The 21799-nt window shown below is 45.7% G+C and overlaps 1 protein-coding gene across 3 annotated transcripts in view; it reads right to left on the bottom strand.

Annotated features, from left to right (window-relative positions):
* LOC136642367 (spectrin beta chain, non-erythrocytic 2-like) overlaps nt 1-21799 on the bottom strand; it is a 61637-nt gene that overhangs the window by 32265 nt on the left and 7573 nt on the right. For 2 of the 3 annotated variants that reach the window (XM_066618614.1, XM_066618615.1), the window contains exons 3-11: nt 13799-13960; nt 11606-11737; nt 11157-11348; nt 8387-8470; nt 7084-7202; nt 6805-6919; nt 4082-4168; nt 2808-2923; nt 1299-1434 (exon numbers count right to left, since the gene is read on the bottom strand). In XM_066618614.1, the coding sequence (XP_066474711.1) occupies nt 1299-1434; nt 2808-2923; nt 4082-4168; nt 6805-6919; nt 7084-7202; nt 8387-8470; nt 11157-11348; nt 11606-11737; nt 13799-13960 (1143 nt within the window). The remainder of the gene's footprint in view (nt 1-1298; nt 1435-2807; nt 2924-4081; nt 4169-6804; nt 6920-7083; nt 7203-8386; nt 8471-11156; nt 11349-11605; nt 11738-13798; nt 13961-21799) is intronic. The other variant, XM_066618616.1, reaches the window with a different exon arrangement.

The following is a 21799-nucleotide window of genomic DNA, read 5'->3' as shown; positions in this document are numbered from 1 at the left end:
CACTGAACTGATAAAAAGTTGTAAGACTGGCTCTATTATGCACCTGCTTTCAAGGATCCCAACATCAAAAACAAAGTTTGTTGGTACTTAGGTTGCTGTGATTGAAAAAGAGAACAGACTCAGGGTCCAATCCTATCCAACTTTCCAGCACTAATGCAGCCATGCCAATGGGGCACGTGCTGCATCCTGCAGTGGTGGGGGCAGTCCTGGAGGCCTCCACATGGTAAAGGAGCATTTGTTCCTTTACCTTGAGGTTGCATTGCAGCTGCATCGGCGCTGGAAAGTTGGATAGGATTGAGCCCTCAGTGTCAAGTATTTTGCACAACAGGGCAGCAGGGGAGTGGCACCTGGGGAGAAGTCTGCCACTCACCATGCCATTCCTCTTTTCTCCCTCCTTTCTAGCCCCTGAAACTCCTTGTATTAGAAGTTGGCTGTGATCAAAAACTCCACCTAGCACAAAGTCTGTTATAGTAGACGGGCAACAGAACTACGGATAGTATATGGGACTCTGCCTAGCAATCTCCACTAAACTTCCCTACTGCTTCTGAATGATTTAAAAGTAGTACAGGAGAATATGGTATTTTCCTGACATTTCATCTCTGGGGAAAGGCATTGTGGATTTAAGCCTCATCAAATTGTGAAAAGGAGTCTGTGGCAATGGTGACCCACTTGGTTTCCCACAGCACCTGGTCACTGGTTCTGGTCCAACAAGTGAAAATCAATGTGACTATTTGAGATTAACAGAAATGATAATTCAATCTGTTATACAGGAAAGACTCGTTAGCCTGGGAAGGCAGCTCATCTGAGAGAAGGAAAACTCTGATCCCAAACCTCTACTGCCTTGTGGCTACATCCAGTTAGGGAAAAGGCTTCAGGAGTCAACCTCGAGGCAAAATCCAGAGCCGGAGTCCCTGAGGCAGTTCATGGCTGAACACAGTCACGTTCAGACAACTCCTGCGACGTCGCTGGAACCAACCGTATTGACTTCTGCCTTTCCATTGGACCATGTCAGCGGCGTGGAGAGGGGGGATTTGCTGCATGGGTAACAGTCTATCCTCCATATCTACTTTACCCAGGCTTCGCGCACTGGAGAGGACACTCTGTTCCAGAACACTATTCAGAGTGCGATACCATAGTCTTCCAAGACTGAAGGATGCCAACTGGAACTGACAGGAAAGACATTTTCCCCAGAGGTATATACTATTTTCCCCATGAATTGTGCCTTGTAACTGAGTGATGCAGGAGGAGTGTCCAGGAGATCTGAAAAGCAGAAGCCGAGTCCTAGACACTTTGCTTACCCCCCATCCTGAGCTCCTCCCTGGCTTTTCTCCAGCCCCCTTCCTTGAGTGGTTTGTAGCCGTGGTCTTTGCCTGCTCAGGACTTGGGGACTCAACTGATCTTCTTGTTGAAGACACAAGTGGGGGTTTCTCACTCCTGAGAGTTGGGAATAGGGGAAGTGAAGACAACATGATTTGGACAGGGTGAGGGGGAAGGGAGAGAAAAGATCAGAAACATCACAGAATAAGCACAGTTTTGCCTCGAAGCAATCCTGGCTCCGGAGTCCATGAGGCATACCTTCAGTAACCAATACTATAGGAGCACCAAGTTTTAAGGCATAAGCAATCAAATCAGGTATAGGTGGAGCCTGTTTATCCATGGATTTTATAACCAAGAATCTGGTTCAACGTGGGTCCCCTGGACCCATGTTCAGCCAGACTCAACCCCACCTGAACCCTCCAAAAGATGGCTCCGCTCGCCTCCAGAGGCTTTCTGAAGCCTGCAGAGGCTGTACGCATCTGCCCGTGGCCTTTGCAGGCTTCAGAACGGCCTAAGATGCCAAGAAAAGTGACTTCCAGTTTCCCTCTAGAAACCTGAAATCACATTTTTTTGGCCTTTTAGGCTATTCTGAAGCCCATAGAAGCCATGGGCAGATGCGCAAGGCCTATGGGGGCTTCAGAAAGCCTCCAGAGGTGACCAGAGCACAACTCCAGTCATCTTTGGAGGATTTAAAGGATCCAAAACCACTGATTTTGTTATCTACAGTTTTCTGTATCCGCGGGGGGTTTGAGAATGTGTTTCCTAGCCCTACCTGGAGATGCTGCAGAGACTGAACCTGGGAGGATCTTCTACATGCAAAGCAGGTGCTCTACAGCTATGCTACAGCCCCAAATGTAAACCAATTGGCTGAGAGAAACAATCACTTACTTTTTTGCAGCCATACATACTTATAGCAAACACATCTCAAAATAGAAATTCAAAAATTTTAGAGGCCCTACAGCCTTAAAAAGATGATAAACTATTAATATACCTTGTTCCAAAACTCAGATATAAAATAAATTTTTTAAAATGCTTTAACCAGAATTGATACTTTTTCCTGCTAGCCTTGCTTTAGTACCTTTAACATTACCCTGAAATATAGACATTTAGCAAAGATTTGATGGAGACAGTAAAAGCTTCTCCCCCATATATTTCTACACACTACACCCTGTTAAAGGCACAGTTAAAAAGAAAACAACCTATTTTAAACAATATTAATAAAATAGATATAAATAAATACAAATACAATTTTATTTTACAAATAAAATTTGTAAAATAAAAAATATAATAATTTAAAAACCCTATATTTAACGATAGACGGAGAAAACAACAAAGGGGGCCTGGGTCCCTTTAGGGAGAAGGGCGGGATATAAATAAAGTTTATTATTATTTATTAAAGGGGGCTCTTTTTATAAGTCTAGTAAATATAGCTCTTGGCCAATTCAGAACTGACCTCAAGCAGAGACACAAGAACTAGGCATTCAGTATACCTCAGCAGCTGCTGGAGCTGGGCCCAGTTCTCCTTGACATCTTGGTGCTTGAGAGAGACTCGTGCCACTAGGCTTGGATGAAGGCTAGTGAGCTGAGACACAGTCACATCTAGCATCTGGAGGGACAGAAAGGACACACAGTGAAGGACACAGGAATTGACAAACCTAGACCAAAGTGGCACATCCTGAAACACTAAGCAAGGTATACCCTACCAGACAGTCCTGGTTCCCACACCTCAAGGAGGACACTACAGAGCTGGAAAGGTGCAAAAGTGGGCAAGCGCACTGATCAAAGTGCTTCCGAACATCTTCCTTATGAGGAAAGGTTGCATCACTCAGGGCTTATTTCAAGAAAAAGGCGACAACAGGGGCACATGACTGAGACTTATAAAATGATGCATGAAACAGAAAAAATGAATAGAGAGAAGCTCACATTACTAGAAACAGGGGCTATGCAAAGAAATTGACTTGAGGGAAATTTAGGAAGGACTTCTTCACACAGTGTATAATTCATCTGTGGAATTCATAGCCACAAAATGTGGTGATGGTCACTAGCTTAGATTACCTTAAAAGAGGATTAGACAAGTTCACAGAAGACAGATATTTCAGCTTCTGCTAGTCATGATGGCTATGCACTACCTCCAGGCTCAGTGGCAGCATGTCTCTGAATACCCGATTCAGGGAAGCAGTGGAAGGAAGGAACCAGTGTATGCCTTTCTCTCTTGCTTCTGAGCTTTCGAGAATCAGCTGGTGAGGATGCTACAAAAGATGGGTCTTTGGCCTAAATCTGCAGAACTTTCCTTATGTTCATATATTGTGGCCTACCATTCACTTAACAACTGCCCTGGTTTTGGCAGTCCAGAGCAGACAACAAAACCAGGGAGTTTATTTAGCCCCTGCTGGGCCACCATACATTGCTGGTGGGTTGCAGTGTTTAAAGGGATACAAATTGTGCATATCTGAACTAGATACCCCCTACTAATGGATTAGCCTTTAAGGTACAAATGTATGGGAGGAATGGGCCAAGCTCCATTTTTCCATAATCACTGCCCGGCTTCCTCCAGAACACCTGTATGAACACTTGACTCTGGATGCAAACACTGCAGTAGGACAGATGCCAGGTACTGGTACTTCAGGTGGACTCACATTTGAGTCCAGATCACTTTGCTCAGCTCATATTTACAGGGTAACAAATTACCATCTAAAGAGAGGAACAGAGAAATTCTTAGACCTAAAATCCATCTGTTTTCTTTGAGATACTGCCCAATACGTACCATGATCTGGCTGGCAATATCCCTGACATCAAGGTCCAGGGTGGGTTCAGGTTCCCTCTGTTTCCCCACACCACAGAGACTCCTCCACTATAACAGGAACAATACACATTGAGACCTGAGAAGCAAACAACTCAGTTCCACTCTTGATAGCATTCACCAGACACACATAGGGCCCAGGCAGCAGTGGACCTCCCCAGCCCTGTGCCCCGGGGCAAAGGTCTGCGATGATGCCCCCTCCCCCCCGCACAGGCTGTCGCCACCTCCCTGTGCAACAATCCTGTGCAAAAGCCCCCACTCACCTGAGGCTCACGGAGCCTGGCACAACCTTAGCCCACATTGGGGAAGCATCTCTGAGGTTCCCCGACGCTATAAACTGTGCTTCTGGAAAACCAGAAGCACAATTTCCGACGTAAGAGAGGCTTCCACAGGGTCCCAGGGGATCACGCGTGGGGCATTTGCCCCATCAGACCTCATGGCAGGTCTGTAACTGGGCCCAGAGGCAGCTCCTGGCTTTCCATGTACACTAGAAACCTCCTTAGCAGTTTCCCCCAAATATCCATACATTCTCAATTTTGTTCCAGTTTTTACATTTGAAAAATATATCTGCAGCAGACAAAGAATTCTGAGCTTAAAGACACCCCCTGAACCGGACTGTACAGGTGACATCATTATACACTGCATAGTACTGCGTAGTGACAGATTTTGTGGTTTATGCATTAGAATATACAGAGCTAAGTTCATTCTTTGCTACTACAAAGAGTCCTGTGGCACCTTAAAGACTAACCAATTTATTTCAGCATAAGCTTTCACAGACTATAGTCCACTTCATCAAATGCACTAAATAAAATTCTCAGACATGTATACAGACATGTATACAGACATGTATTCTCAGACATGTATGACAAACTACCTTTTTTTAAAAAAGTTTTGCAATAACTTTTAATTTAGATTTTTCTCTGTCTAATATCCCTTTGAAGTTGTCCTGTTGGGATGACTGTCATTCTGAAATCTGCAGTGGAATGATTTTGGAGACTGAAATGGTCTCCGAGTGCTCTGGTGGTTGCCATTTCTGATGTCAAATTTCTGTTCATTTATTCTTTTGCATAGAGATTAACTTGTTTGATCTATTCAGACAACAGTACTGCTGGCACATAAGAACATATATCCTGTTGGACCATGAGCAAGCAAATGAGCCACTAACATGCAGCTGACATTACTGGGTTCTGAAATGGTATTGCCTGAACAGATACGCAGACAGAGTTGACAATGTAGTTTGTGGCAGGATCTGATCCTCAAGGAGCAGGTCTGCAGCTTGGGGGGTCTGCCTGGACTCACAGCTGCTCCTGGATTCTCAAGTGGCAGCTGTGGCCAGGGGGCCTTCGCTCAACTTCGGCTGGTGCGCTAGCTGTGGCCATATTTGGATCGTGCAGACCTGGCCACGGTGATCCATTCTACAGTGACATCGAGGTTAGATTATTGTAACGCGCTCTATGTGGGGCTGCCCTTGAAGACGGTTCGGAAACTGCAACTAGTGCAGAATGCGGCAGCCCGTTTAGTTACTGGAGGTAGGCGGTTTGACTCTGTTGGGCTGCTTCTCCAGCGGCTGCACTGGCTGCCCATTCATTTGTGGGCCCAATTCAAGGAGCTGGTTTTGACCTATAAAGCCCTGTACTGCTCTGGGCCAGGGTATCTTAGAGCCCAACTACTCCCATACAATCTAGCCCGTCCTCTTAGACTTAGGTCATCGGAGAAGGCCTTTTTACAAGTGCCACTGCCCAGGGAGGTACACGGGGCGGCGGCAAGAAATAGGGCCTTCTCAGTAGAGGCACCAACACTGTGGAACTCCCTCCCCCTTGATTTACTAACTGCTGCCTCTCTTGAAACTTTCCAGCAAGGCCTGAAGACATTTCTTTTCAGACAAGCCTTATGAGTTACTGTCCTTTTTAACATCTTTTAGCTTTTACATGCTTGGGGCCTTTTTATAAACCGCTGCTGTTTACTCCTTTTACATCTTTTTAACTGATTGCTGTTTTTAAGAATGTTCTTGTTGTTAATGCGTTTTTTTTTATCTTGTTACGAATTCTTGTTTTTAATTGTGTTTTAATTATTATTGTAAGCTGCCTTGGGTCCCTTTGGGGAGAAAGGGGGAAACAAATGAAGTAAATAAATAAATAAAATAAATAAATCCCCGTTTGTGTGCTGGTTACATAGCTTATTGTTGCAGGAGATCAGTCTCTTAAGATTAAGCAGTTCCCTGTAAGCAAGCACACAAGGCTTGTGAGACAGAAGAAATGTCATGGTCCAGGATGGGCTGTAAGCCATTGATTACTCTAGTCACCGAGTAGCAGCACAATCCTATCCTTGTCTACACAGTAGTTAATCCCATTGAGTCCAATGGACCTAATTCCCAGGTATTAAGGCTGCAAACCTATATACACTTACCTTGGAATAAGTCCAACTGAACTCAGTTGGACTTACTTCTGAGTAGGCATGCCTAGGATAGTGCTGTTGATCTGCTAGTGTTTCAGGTGCCACAGGACACTCTTTGTTTTGTTTTTTTTCCCCATCCACACTTGAGAGCAAAGAGGAGTTTGGCCTCTGAACACCTCTTGGGTGATGCCTGTATATGGTAGTGAAACATTCTAGACAAACCAATGCCACATTCTCCCAGATCAGCTGACATGGTGCGAAAGGGCTTGGACTGCAAGTGAGGATGTCAGTACCTTTGTGCGGATGGTCCCCAGGAGCACATCTGCTTGCTGGAGGAAGGCAGCTGCTTCTAGAGCCAGCTGCAGGGTCTCATGATGCTCCTTCAGTGTCCCCTGGAGCCGCAGCCACCTGGGAGGAGAAAGGAAGAACAGAAGAAACATAAGGAAAGACAGATAACTAGCTTCAGAGTTCTCAATCATCCACGCAAAGGGAATGCATCATGAGAGTCTCCACCATTTCAGCATGGGATACGAGCCATGTCTCTTTCCCCACCATCTACAGTCTTGGCTCACATTTTATTGAGGTGTTTACGACGAGCCACGATGCTCCTGCTCTCACTCTTTCCTTGCTTCTCAAGCTTGTGGGCCAGACTGTTCATTTCCTCATGCAAGACCTGGAACTGCTGCTCTTCCTGGGTTGAATGGGAGAGAAAGAAAGCAGGTGGGCAGTGGAGGGTGGGGGGAGAGGCTTGTAAGAAATAATATAAACTTTAACTTTCCACAAAAACTTCCTCTCCTGAGAAACATTTGATCCCCCAAGACTACCTGTCACTGACTTTGCCTGTTGAGCAGTACAGGTATGGGGTGTAGAATAAATGTGAATCAACATTCATTAGAATGTCCTGCTCTTCCTTTCTTCTAATAACAGCATTTTTATAGCATTTTCAAGAATTCCAACCACTTCACATACATTACATTAATAATCTTTATGATAACTTTAAGGCAGACCAGTTTCTTACAGGCACTTCCTGATATATGTAAAGGTTCTTTTCCAACAACGCATATGCAAGTCAATTTTTGTGTAAGTTGGATGTCTTTCTACATGTGTGCAGCTCAGTGAAAAGGTTTGAGAAGAGCAAGGAAGAGAAAACAGGTGGTTTTGCGATTGCTATTGTTATGATTTATTTATGGAATGCTTTGCACAAGTTTGAAATTATGTAAGTTGAGGCTTACATAAATTGGGCTTACGTAAGCTAACATTTGTATTATCAAATTGCAGAGGGGGAAATGAGAGAACATTGGCTAGCCTACATCTACCCAGTGTGAGTAAGCAGCAGAGGAAGATCTAGAGAATTCCCAGTTCCCACCAAGAGAATTCTGACATCCACAAGAGTAAATAGGCAGAGACCCTTCTTAAAAAAAATGGGTGCCCCCAAGACCCAAAACATGCAATCAACACGATATGCCCATTTCTGTTGTTATGGCAGCAGACTCAACATGAAAGCAATGGAGTGTCTCATCATTGGGGGAAGAGTTTGGGCTAGGAAGTCAAAGGCTACCTCACAGGGGACTTCTGAAGCTAACCATAATGGCAGAGAACAAAAATAGGGAATACACAGTACTGAGTGCCTCTCTAAAATTTAATGGTTTAAATACCAATATTTCAAATGAAACCAATGGCAGCTGTGGAATGATATGAAGGACATGACTGGGCTAACACCACCTTGCTATCTCACTGGTTCATAAATTGTAAGGCCATCAGCATCCTCAAGGATAAGATGCAAAATCCATTTGCAACTGCCCCAGGAAAAACAGTGCAATCTAAAGGTATCCTTAGAGCACTGCACAGAGTTCTACAAGACAGTCAGACCTTCACCTGTTTTAAGTCAAGAATGCGCCTGGTAAGTTGAATCTTGTCAGCGTTCTCTTGCAGCAGAGCTGCTATCAAAGGTTTCTCTTCCTAGAAGAGAGGAAACAGATATTAGGACATAGATGATCCTAAGCATCACTGTGACTACAGACTGAAAATTGCCTCTCAGACCTAAGAAAAACAAGTACAACTGTTTCTTTTTCTGCTTGAGATCCTGTGTGTTTACCTATAGGAATTTTGGTTATCAAAGCTGGGCCATAGACACTTCACTGTTATTGCCTCACTGTTGCTCCAGTTGCTGTTCCTCTTTTCACTCAAGAATCACTCAGCTACCTGCTGGTTGGCAACCTTCAGTCTCAAAAGACTATGATATAAGCCTACAGCACCCGGTATTCCCAAGTGGATATCAGTCAGCTCTCCTCTTCTGCCAACCTTATGAGCTTTCTCTAAGGGCTGCGACAAACCACTACTCAAGCAGCTGTTGATCTTCCCCCGATAAAGCAATCTTGGCTCCCTTTTCTTGATTCCCTCCCTGGAACTGGGAGGCTACCGCCAATCCCTCCTTTTTTCCCCCTCACCTTTGAACCCAGAGATTGCTGCACCATGGCAAACTAGCCTCGTGACCTCTGCAATGACCCAAGTCTCACCCCAGCAGATACAAATAGCTAATCTTGGCCTTTGACACTCCTGACCATTGGCCCACAAACACCCCTATCTTCTGTGTCTTGTGTGCAGTCAAACAGATGCCATACTTAGTGCTCCTATCCCTTCCTCTTATGGTGTGGGTGTTGCAACTGGGTGTGTCTAGGATTCCTTGGTCTCTCTTTTACCAGTCAAGGGGGAGGGCCTGAAGATTAGCACAGGGCCTCCTGTTTAGATACACTCCCTTATCTTCATAGCAACTGTCCAAACAGGTGGGCCACCCAGTTGTGCAAGGGGCTCCCTGTGAGCACCTGCTGTGCCTGTTAAGAGGAACCACAATGTGGGCAAGACACGCTTCCCCCACTGCAAGAGAATGAAGTGTTTTTCAGCCTGCCAAGGAGCTCAGTCCTTGCCTGGTTCAGGTTACTGAAAATCCAACCTCAGCCACAGTCTTGCGCCAAAGCTGGAACCTGGTGCTCTCCTCTTCCTCCTCTATTGCTTATCCTCTGGTTCTTTACTTCCTGTTCACTCTCAGTAATCCCTCTAATTTGCCTACATCCTACTTCCCCCCTTTTCTTCCCTCCCTCATTTTGCACCAGTATGTCTCCTGTTCTCCTTGTAAGGATCTTTCGCCAGGCCTGAGCTGTACCCAGTGAAAGTTTCAGGCTGTCTGTGGCTCAGCCACGGGCAAAGGGAAACTTTTCCTCTTACCCCAGGGAGAGCTGCAGTAGCCCCAATGGGTCTACTCAGATCTGCATCGCCTCAGGAGGTGGCTCACAGCCAAGCAGAATGGAGCAGCCAGGAACAGGAGTCAGGATTCAGCATAATTGCAGGGTCCCAGCCTCACCTCCCGCTCCCCGCTCCCCCGCCCTCGGGAATGCCCACCACCTGCCTTTCCCCCACGTCCTCCCCACACCTCCTCAGTGCCCTTACCTCTCGCTGCCACCATAGAGGCCGGATCTGGTTTACACATGAGGAGACGCAAGCATGCTTTACGGCAGTTTGGATCACGCCCCTCTACTTTCCACTGCAGGTGCAGCAGTGCCAAAGGGGCACTGCATCCTGCTGTGAGGGACAGCAGTCATGGAGACCTCCTCAAAGTAAGGGAACATTTGTTCCCTTATGTTGGGGCTGCACTGTGGCTGCATCTACAACGGAAAGGTGGATAGGATTGGGCCCTGAATGTGAGAATGCTGCATTGCATTCTTTTTTTATTCCCCTTCCTGGTTATTGTACTATTATCTCCACAATGAAATCTATAAATCATTGCACCAGTATCTTTGCATCCTTTTCCACTGAGTTGTGCCACAAGCTCTTGGTCCTTGCACAAGTAGCACATTTCCCTGTATGTGCATGTTACATGTGTCTTACAGCATGCCCAATAAGTGGGTGAATTCCACACAACTGCAGGACAGTCAGGTAAATCCATGAATTTTTGGTGTCCACTGCCAGGCACAGACCTCAGTTCTCAGTTGATAAATGAGGGGTGTGCACAGGTTCAAGCCTTGTTCCCACATCACTCAGAAAACCTACACACTGAGACTGACCTTAATGTTAAGCATAAGGGTTGCTGGACCAATTATAGTGTTGGAAGGAACTGTGGCCCCCATCCCAAAAAGTACACAAAGGCAAGACCATTCAATCAACCACCAGTCATTCATAGGCAGGTTTATGCAACTCTGGGGCACAGCTGCCACAAGCAGGCAGTCAATTAACCGCATAAGACATCTGCAGAGCAACGAGTTCCAGGTGACTCAAGCAAGAGAGACAAATCAACAGCATAAGACAGGAGAAGGCAAAAACACCAGTCTCAAAAGCTTTTAGCAAAACTGACCCAGGTAAAAATTTGTCTCCAAATTTAAATATGGTAATCTGCTGAAAGTGTATCCTCTGAATCAACTCAACCAAAATCTAGGGAAGAAAGTGGGGTGCAAATCTTAAATGGGATAACCCAATGTCCCCTAAAGAAGAAGAAAAACCAAGCTTGCTCGTGCAGGGGTAGGGGGACCTTTCCAACAGGCCAAAACTAAGGCACTAGAATAAAGGTTATGCATCTAAACCTTTAAACAGGGTTCAGAAAAGCCATTTGGGGTCCCTGTTGCCTGCCCTAACCCGGCTTGTCCTCAGTGCATACCTTCTGCCTAATCCAAGCTTCCAGTTGCTCAGCCTTTTGGTTGAACTCTTGTAAGTTCCTGAGCCCGCCCACTGCTTTGCTCTGATTTGCCGCCATCTGCTTCAGCAGTTGCCACTGCTCTTGCAAGGTCTGTAGTTGTCGACTCACCATCTCCGCACTAGGATTTGGCTGGACCATGAGCTGCTCACCCATCTGTGACAAATGAGAAAGAAACAAACCATAGAAGTTGGATTTATGACCATTCCATCTTGATGAAGCACCAACTCCAGGAGAAACCCTAGCATTTGAAAAGTACATAAAATGGGAGGAAATTCTGAGAGAATTCTGCAGGTAGCTGTAGCTGTTTAGCTATAGAAGAGGGAGCATACAGGAGCAGCATTCAGGTTCCTCTTCACGAGTCTGCCATCTACAAGGCCAGAGAGGAGAGAAGTTCAGAGACCTTATCGTACCTGATTCAATTTGATCATGGTGTTCTCAAAGTCTTTCATGTCTCTTTGCAAGGTCTGAGTTCCCCGCTCCCATTCCTGAATGCTGCAACCATCCTTCAGGTCCCGTAGTTTTGTTCGCACCCACTTCTCAGCCTGAAACACAGAGAAAAGTACTGAGAAGGAGCTGGGGAAACCATCTCAGTCTACTCTCTTTAGGGGCTGTTAAGATAGAAGATGAAGCACTGGAGTGGATTAGTTCAAAGGTCTGACCTTGTATTGGCAAAATGGGCAAGATGCCTGTTCCAGTGTGGTAGTGAAGAGGATCCAGTGCAGGAGTATTATTCAACATGCCTGTACAAATCTGAAGTACTTAATCCAGTAAATTCTATGAATGCAGTATTTCAGTAGATCTTGCACCAAAGTTTACTCGGGCAAGACTGATAAACATGACCTGTTTACAGGGATCCTGAGATGCCTAAAGCACCAGAGAATGAGGCAATGGCCTTGCAGCGAGTCATGGACTCTCCGCTCACAACAGGAGAGGAAACTGAACGCTTTCCACATGCGCTGCCTCCGACGCATTCTCAGCATCACCTGGCAGGACAAAGTTCCTAACAACACAGTCCTGGAACGTGCTGGAATCCCTAGCATGTATGCACTGCTGAAACAGAGACGCCTGCGTTGGCTCGGTCATGTCATGAGAATGGATGATGGGTGGATCCCAAAGGATCTCCTCTATGGTGAACTCGTGCAAGGAAAGCGCCCTACAGGTAGACCACAGCTGTGATACAAGGACATCTGCAAGAGGGATCTGAAGGCCTTAGGAGTGGACCTCAACAGGTGGGAAACCCTGGCCTCTGAGCGGCCTGCTTGGAGGCAGGCTGTGCAGCATGGCCTTTCCCAGTTTGAAGAGACACTTTGCCAACAGTCTGAGGCAAAGAGGCAAAGAAGGAAGGCCCATAGCCAGGGAGACAGACCAGGGACAGACTGCACTTGCTCCCGGTGTGGAAGGGATTATCACTCCCGGATTGGCCTTTTCAGCCACACTAGACACTGTGCCAGAACCACCTTTCAGAGCGCGATACCATAGTCTTTCGAGACTGAAGGTTGCCAATACTTATACTTATACTTGCAGGCTGGGCAGATGTGCAGGCCTACCTGGACAATGCCCAGGAGACAGAGACCTGACAACATATGATGGTCATGTGCCAGAAAAAACCTACACTGAGCACACTCTCTACAGATCAGTCCTGAACATTTCAGAAGTGACAAGGCAATGCACAGCAAGTGATTAACCAGAAATATCTGCAATTCCCCCAACTCTTACTGTCTCCACACCACAGACAACTAATCTACATCACTCTTCAGCTGTGCAGCTCAAATCCATGTGGTTCACCTTGAGGTCTATGTGACATCCAGCTACATTCCTGCTCCAGGCTCCTTAAACCACAATGATCAGGACTAGCAAGAGCCGCAAATCAGGCAAACAAGGATGGGCAGTCTGAGAGATCGATCTGTTCCTGACAATGGACTGCTCAGACTGGAAGAGGTAGGCAAGAATTCGCAGGCAAGAATATGTAGACCAGGTGGAATCCTGTTTGTCCCTAATGTCACCTGACCCTGACAAACTGGTATCACTCTCCAGCCATCTAGAGCAGCGGTGTCAATAGGCAGCAGAGTGGAGGCCAGCAATTCCCATTTCTGGCAACCTACTATGGCATGCAGAGCGCCAGGGAACTGCATCCCATTACTAAAGCCCCTGGTAGGAACAATAGCAACCTACTCCATAGGATGTTACTGCAAGCAAGGTCACACAAGTCTCTAAAGCCTTCATAAGTTAAAAGGCTATATACATAGTTAAACACAACCTAACCCTTCCTCCATGAGGCAGCAAACCCTATTTTGTGCCCCCTTTCTCTCAAAGAGATGGGAAAGAAACTAGACTTTTGACCCACCCATCCCCTGGTCCTTCAGAGGTTGCCAAGTATGATCTCATGCCATAAGAGCACCCTCCCTCTGGCAAAAGAACATCTCCTTCCGTCTGCACATTCTTCTCACTTTAGCATTTTTGTTGCCAGAGGTCTGTCCTCTATTACTCCCCTTCCCTTCTACTGCAGTTTCAGAAGGAAGAGCAGAACATGGCCTGCCCCAGTCCTGCTCCACAGAGTTCCATGATTTTGGGATTTCTCCCTTTGACAAAGAGAAAGACTTTACCTGTACTACGTAACAGTTGAACTGGACTATGAGAGGGCTCCACTTGGAAATGTTTGCCAGCCTTGTGCTGTTCTGGATGCAGGATTTCAGCCCTACAACCCCTCCTGCTTCCAAGTTCTTGACACTCTCCTTCCAAGGAGCTGTGGTAGCACATCCTGCAATCTAGAGAGAGAGAGAGAGAGAGAGAGAGAGAGAGAGAGAGAGAATGTCTGCTTGGATCTAGCCTTTGTCAAGAAGAGAAGAAACAACAATCTCCTAATTGCTCTTTAGGGGTATACAGTGTTATCATTGGGTGTGTGCCACAACACATATCAGATATCAACAGATATCTAATAGATGGCTGGAAGGATTCTCTAGGGCAGAGGTTCTCAAACTCTGAGGGAACTTTATTTCCTCAGTAAGTTCTTGTGGGGGAGGGGTTAGGGCAGCAACATGATCTCCAGGATCACAACGCTAAGGGGGGCGCTTTGCACTATGTAGGCAGGGCTGCAACAGGCTGCAGGAGGTGCGGGGAGCCCTGCGAAGCCCTGCACAGCACTCCCCGAGGCTTGGAACAATAGCCAAAAGTGGACACAAAGCACCTGCTGCAACCCTGCCTTCTTGAAGTAAGTGCAAAGTGCATACCAGGTCCTGGGAGCAACAGGAGGGGATGGCTATTATCTTCAAGTCTTGCTTGTGGATTTACTGGATGAATCCAATTAGCTGAATTAGATGGATCTTTGATGTCATTCTGCAGGTTCTCCCCATGCTCTTTTAATATATTTTTTTTTATCCAGCATACATGGAGTTATCTTGTTTTTATCCTCACAACAACCTTGTGAGGTAGGCTATCCAATGAGGCAGCCACTTCCGGGTTTGAGGGCAGGCTCTATTTTTATGGAACGCATAGATCACTAGCTGCAATCCTATGCATATCTATTCAGAAGTAAGTCCCACTGAGTTCAATGGGGCTTACTCTCAGGAATGCATGCATAAGATTGCAGCCTAGGTTGATGACCTTAGTGCTCCTGGACTAAAGACTGATCAATAGCTTGCCCACTTTTCCCCAGACAACTTTTGCTTTGTCATAACATACCGGAATGTATGTACTATGGAGAACTCGTGCAAGGAAAGAGCCCTACAGGTAGACCACAGCTGCGATACAAGGACATCTGCAAGAGGGATCTGAAGGCCTTAGGAGTGGACCTCAACAAGTGGGAAACCCTGGCCTCTGAGCGGCCCGCTTGGAGGCAGGCTGTGCAGCATGGCCTTTCCCAGTTTGAAGAGACACTTGGCCAACAGTCTGAGGCCAAGAGGCAAAGAAGGAAGGCCCATAGCCAGGGAGACAGACCAGGGACAGACTGCACTTGCTCCCAGTGTGGAAGGGATTGTTACTCCCGAATTGGCCTTTTCAGCCACACTAGACGCTGTTCCAGAACCACCTTTCAAAGCGCGATACCATAGTCTTTTGAGACTGAAGGTTGCCAACTATAACAGTTTAAAAGACAGGGTGCCAAAATCCATCCTTGTTTGACTTTTCTCACATTTTTAATATAATTAGTAGTTAGGCCAGTAAAATTAGCTTGAATCATAAAGATAGTTCTGGTATATATTGCTGTGACTACATACAGCAGTCAGTGATTATGTGAGCATTCAATCCCACAACCTATCCTTATTAACTGAATCAAACATAGCCTTCAATAATGAAGGCAGTGTATAAACAGTCTCTCTTGGATCAGAATATTTACTAGTTAAATGGCCAAGGATGACATAGTTGTCTATTGTTATGAGGCTGACGCAAAAGCAAGCTTGTTCTTCAGAAATAACATATCCCACAGGGTACTACGAAAGGCTCCCTGGAGGAGCTGGCCATAAATTACTGGGAGGGGAGACAGAAGCTGGGGGGGGGTCACAGGGATCTCCCCAGGGGTCTCCCCAGAAGGACTGGTCACGGGGTCTCCCCAGAACTCCTCCACAGGGTCTCCTGAGGGTCTCCCCTGAAGGACTGGCCGCAATGAGAAAAATCCAGGTCTCCTAAGGGCAATAGCATATCCCACAATCTACCCTTATTAACTGAATCAAACATAGCCTTCAGTAATGAAGGCAGTGTATACACACTCTGATCTTTTGGATCAGAATATTTACTAGTTAAAAGGCCGAGAATAACAGAGTTGTTATGAGGCTGGCCCGAAAGCAGGCTTGTTCTTCAGAAGTACATTATTCGCCTCATCCCATCCCAAACAAGACAAAATCTGGCACACACTTCAGCAGTGATATTGAATAAAGCCTGTAATTGCTGGATTCATCTTTATTGCTGCTGGTGGTGGCATTGTTTGTGTAAGTAGGGACAAATACTACGTGCATTCCAGCCCAAAATCAAAGCAGAGCTAGAAGTGGTATGGTGTTAGATGTATTCCATGGTCAATATTTTATTCTTTTTAATTTTCCCTCATTCAAGGCATGCAGGAAATACACAACTAAACACATGTTCTTGGTGCTAGGTGCCTGCCTGGGGAGCAAAGGGCCAGACCAATAACATAGCTGTCGACAAGTCTGATTCCAGAGGCCAAAGATCCACAGGTCAGGAAGGACTCACTTTTCATTGAACCATGTAATCATCCCCCCTTCCTTAAGCCATTTCTGTCCAATGTTGCATATACGCAGGGCTTTTTTTCTAATGGAACGCACCGGAACGGTGTTCTTGCACCTTTTTTATGCAGCCCCCCTCCTCCGCAGGAAAAAATGAATGGAGCCCTATGGAAAGTGAAAGTGAGCCGTAGCGCGCGTTTACTCGCAAGTAGGCGTACTTGCCATAGTCCGTCTGAAAGGGCAGGCTGAGAGGAATCCAACAACACCAGAATGGCCCCAATCCAATGAATGCAGTCCCCAAAAACACAAAAGGGAGAAGCAGGTCCCTGTCTCCCTCCCAGCTGCAGTCTATTGAGCCGTATGGAAAGCAAGCAGCCTCATGTCGCATTTACTCATGAGTAGGTAGACATGCCTTGGCTGTTGGCCAGGCCAGGGAAAGGGGAATGAGAGGACACCAGGATGGTCCTGATCCCATGGAGTTGGAGATACTCCAGAAGGCAACCTCTCCTCCCCCCCCCCCCACTAAAAAGGACAAAAAAGAGGCTTCAGGTGGTAAGGGGAAAGTTTTCTATTTTGCACTTGCAAAGCCAGGAGGGTCTTTATCTTGATATGCCTGAAATAGAAGAACTTTAAACTGGGCACTGGGGAGGACTGGAAATCTCACTGATTCTTTTTTTGGGGGGGGGGGGGGTTATTGCAGGCAGGCTACAGAGTAAGCTCCATTGACCACTATGGGACTTACTTCAGAGTAGACATGCATAGGAGCGGGCTCTCAGGCTGCAATCCTGTCCTCACTTTCCTGGGAGTAAGCCCCATTGACTATAGTGGGACTTGCTCCTGAGTAGACATGCATAGGCTGGGGCTGTTGGTCTGCATTTGTCCAGTGTTCTTCTCCCCCTCCATGCACTTTTCTTCTGCAGCATCCAGGCTGATCTGCTTGTCTTCCTTATCCCAGTCTGTTTCTGCAGCAGGTGCTGGCCTGGCAAGCCCGGCCCTAACCACTTTCCCCGCACCCATCCAGCCACCCATCAGCCCAACCCTGTCCACACTTTCCTGGGAGTAAGCCCCACTGACTCTAATGGGACTGACTTCTGAGTAGACATGCCTAGGATTGGTTATCACCACATCTTGTGGCTGCAAATTCTATACATGAATGCATGAATTCTATACATGAAAGAAGAACTTTCTTTGGACTGTTCTGAATCTGTTGCCCTCAATTCAGTGGCTGAATTTTAGGGATTGGAACACTGAGTGTCTGTGGAACTCCTTGCCACAGGACATGGTGATAAATACAGTGAATAGGGGGATGCTCTTTTCCCTCTCGCACAACATCAGAACCAGGAGATGTCCACTCACACTGAGTGTCCGTGGAACTCCTTGCCTCAGGACATGGTGATAAATACAGTGGATAGGGGGATGCTGTTTTCCCCTCACAGAACACCAGAACCAGGGGACGTCCACTCACACTGAATGCCTGTGGAACTCCTGGCCACAGGATGTGGTGATAGAGTGGGCAGGGGGATGTTCTTTTCTTTGCACCAATCATGTTTCAATGTCTCGAGCCAATAGAGGGTGTGTGACCACATAATTTTTGATCCATAACTTGTTTATTAATCAATTAATTAACCCATCTTTTGTGCCCCCTCTCCCCTGTGTGCTAAATGATTTGAGTTCAAATAAATCTGTAGAGTGATGTAATGTAATCATTTCTTATATTTTGCCTTCATCAATTGTTTTAACCAATATTTATTAAATGTTTTAAAAGTTTTAATTAAATTTTTTGGTTGTTACATATTTGCAAATACATGCAACAAGCCTTGATATAATCCTTGGTGTGCACTCCCAAGGTGGTTCGTCTCTTTTTGTTCTTCTCTCTTGAAGATCTCCCCTCATTTTCTAGTTCTTAAGTAGTTGGGGAATGGGGATTTAAAGAGAGAGACATGAGATGAATACATAAATGAAATGAAATAAATAAATAAGTAAAAGATTTATTTTATTTTAATAAATAAAATATACATATATATAAATAAAATAAAATATTTTATTTTAAATAAATTTAAAAATAAATAAATAAAAGATTAATAAGTCGTGAGTTCCTGCAACCTTTTTTTTTTTTTTTACAAAAAAAGCACTGCATATGCGCAACAGAGACCAAATGTGTACACCTGTGGGGTGGGCAAAAATGGGTTAACTGATCCATGGACCCTAACAATTTAAACAGGGCCTTGTTTAATCCTGGAATTCAAATGGAGGCTTTACACTCTGAAATGTAGCTCCAAATTCTGCTGGAACAGCGTGTTTGATGTCTTGGGACCATATCTGCCTCCCTGGACTCTTGAGTTTGAGAAAAGCAACTTTTGTAAAACAGAGAAAAGGTTTCACACCCCCAGTGGTCCTCACCACTGTATGAGGGAATGGTGCCCACAATCTCTTTTCTGTTCCAGTCCAGTATCTACCCAAGAGCGATCAAAGCTGCCAAGACAACACAGGCTAGCCAGTCAACCTTTAGAGATAGTTCTTTGAGTGTTCCTCCTTCCAAGAAAAGCAGCTCAGCTCCCTTGCCCTGCTCCCTTGAAGGCTAATGCCTCATTTCATGCTAGGACTTACTTTATAGCCCACTTTCTGTCTGTCAGACCACTCTTTAGCACTGGAAAGTTTGCTTGGTTAGTTCCCTTGCTGCTGTGGCCTCTAAAACTCAACAATCTCAAGCCTACCAAGAATGATAGGTAATCTTGGTCCACAGCCTCTGCAAAGACCCTTCCATCCCCACTATTTGATTGCACCCAAGACAAAAGTCAAGGAAAACTTACTGCACACTTAGTATTGTTTTATTTTTCCATTTGTAAGTTATGTATGATGATGATGTGTCACACCTTTCAGTATATTTTTGTTGGAGGCCCAAGACTGCCTGCTCAATTCTGAATTCAGTGTATTCTATATAGCTCCATCAACGTACATGGTACTTTACACAGTGAGAGGATACGCCCCTGCCCCTGCGGACTTACAGGGGAGACAACAGAGAAAGCAGAGGGAAATGGGGATAAACTGGGAAGAATATGCAATTGTTTCAATTACACATACTTAAATATCAACTCCTTTGGTTGATTCCACTGAAGCTTGCTCATTCGCTGCAGGAACATCTGGTTAACAATGAGCAAATGGTTCAACTAGCTCAGCACATGTAGTCCAGGACCAGAGGCAGGTTGCAAATAAAATTCTACAGAAGCCTTATCCGGCACAGCAATGAAGATGCTGGAGACCAGTTATGAAGTATAACATGCACTGCACAGGAGAAAGGCCCTATCTTTAGTCTCATGCAGTTATTATGCTCCACTACTCTTTCTCAAGCCCAGAAGAAATAAAACCCATTTCCCCTATAATTCTCACACTAAAGTAAGAGAGCTCCTGAAATAAAGCAGTGGCTTTTTCACTATCTCCCTTACAAATGAACTCAGACCTACACGTCAAAAGGTAATCTAGAGACACTTATTTTAAGTAACTCATCAAATGGGAGAAACTCTGAATTTCTTCCAAGCTTTGTTCTTGTGGTCAGCGATGATGCAATGTTCTGTCACTGCTCCAAGACAGTTAAGGTCAGCCAGCTACACAAGTGGCTCCCTTCCAAATTCAGTCCAAAGTCCAGCTGCAAAGTACCATGGAGGGCTAAATTTGTAAGCACAATATCTCAAATCCCACCACAGCAGGAAGGAAGGTCAGTACTGCCTGCTCCTATGGTAGAGCATGGAACAAGAAGCTTAGCTAATATGCATAACTATTATGCATAGAATACCAACAGCACATAGATCCCCAGAACTTATGCATAATAAGACTGCCCAGCAAATAAGATGCAAGTCAGAATAGAAACAGAGCAATGCAGAAGATGGTGCATGATTTAACATTAAGAATTTGATGCATATCTCAGTGTGGCTGTGACTCTCTGAAGACATGCTGATGGCATATCTACTCTACAAATTTAAGTTGGTTTCAGTCTAGTTTAATGATCAGTTTCATCTCTCCCAGAGATCCTTGGAAACTGCAGTTCTCTAAAACAGTGGTTCCCAAACTTATCCTCGGATGTAGGAAACCACCTAAGTACTTACACAGAAGGAGTAAAGGCAGCGACACCATTGCCAGGATCTCACTGCTGCTGGGGATGAAAGGTTGTTTTGTGTTTTTTTTAAACTAACTTTCTCCCAGCTATTCTGAGATATTCTGAGGCTTGGGGAGCTTTGTGGAGGTATCAGCGGGCTCTCTGCGTCCCCGGGTGGCTGGCACTGAGAAAAGTAAGTTTTAAAAGCCCCTTTCATCCATGGCAGTGGTGCAATTTTGGCTATTACATTGCTGCCTTTACTTCTCCCCGTCCCTTACAGGGGCAGAGACAGGGCTTTCTGATCCAGTACCTTACCTCGGCTACATCTCCTGTCTCAGGCTTTCTGCTCCTTGTCTACCTATGCCCGAACTTGACTACCACACTCTGGCCTGTCTCAGTGCTTGGCCAAGGTTTGATGGGCTGTCAGTGAGGCCATCTGTCTGCAATATCAAGGCAACTCCCTAATAAAATTGAGAACGAAGCGGCTGGACTATTCTTGTCTTCTTGTCTTCACCTAATCTAAGTACAAAAGATCCACTGTTAAAGGATCAGGGGCAAGACAAGACAACACAAATTGACCCAGCCCTTAATAATCTATATATGTTCATAGCCTAGGCTGCGACGCCCCATGCTGTATCCTGTTCAGTTTTGCATGGAGACAAGCATGTGGATTTGCCCCAGGTGCAACCAGATTTCCTCCTACATTTTTCCCATAATTTTTGCATGGAGAGGAGGAGAGAGGGAGGCAGGCAGGCCAGAAATGAACAAGACAAACTTTTGGCTTGGGGACACAAGAACAAGATTGACCCGGGCCATGGTCTTTGAGGGGCAGATACAGTGCCCTGACATTTTCCACCAGTTTGCACCTTCAGAGTTACTTGTCACATTCCCAGAGAAGGAGCAACTTTCACAGTACACAAGAATGTGATCAGCAGGGATCTCGGTTCTTCACAATGACTGTAGATATGTGTTGTCCTGTTACAGGACCTGCAAGTTTATTTCTATATATATACTGATATACTATACCAGTAGCATGCGACCATGGAAGAGATGTGTGAGCTCTACCCCAAACCAGAAAAGAGTGAGAGAGTGAGTGAGCATAAGCAAAAAGTAACAAAATAAGAGAAGCAACTGGTCATGATTGCTTAGGTCTGAGGTATTCAATCTGTGTGTCCCAGCTCCCTGGGGAGGCGTGGCTAGCTGCCAGGGGCATCATGAGGCATCTCCAGGAGAGAGGTGGCAGGACAGAGAACAGTAGAGTAGCTGAGCTGAGCTGACTTGCTGCTTTTCTTAGGCTGTGAACAAGGTGGGTGGGGCAGTGTGAAACATGGTGGGGGAGAGGC

This window comes from Tiliqua scincoides, chromosome 1 (genome assembly GCF_035046505.1).
Source record: "Tiliqua scincoides isolate rTilSci1 chromosome 1, rTilSci1.hap2, whole genome shotgun sequence".
Classification (NCBI taxonomy): domain Eukaryota; kingdom Metazoa; phylum Chordata; class Lepidosauria; order Squamata; family Scincidae; genus Tiliqua; species Tiliqua scincoides.
This window is presented reverse-complemented; position numbering and strand designations above follow the sequence as displayed.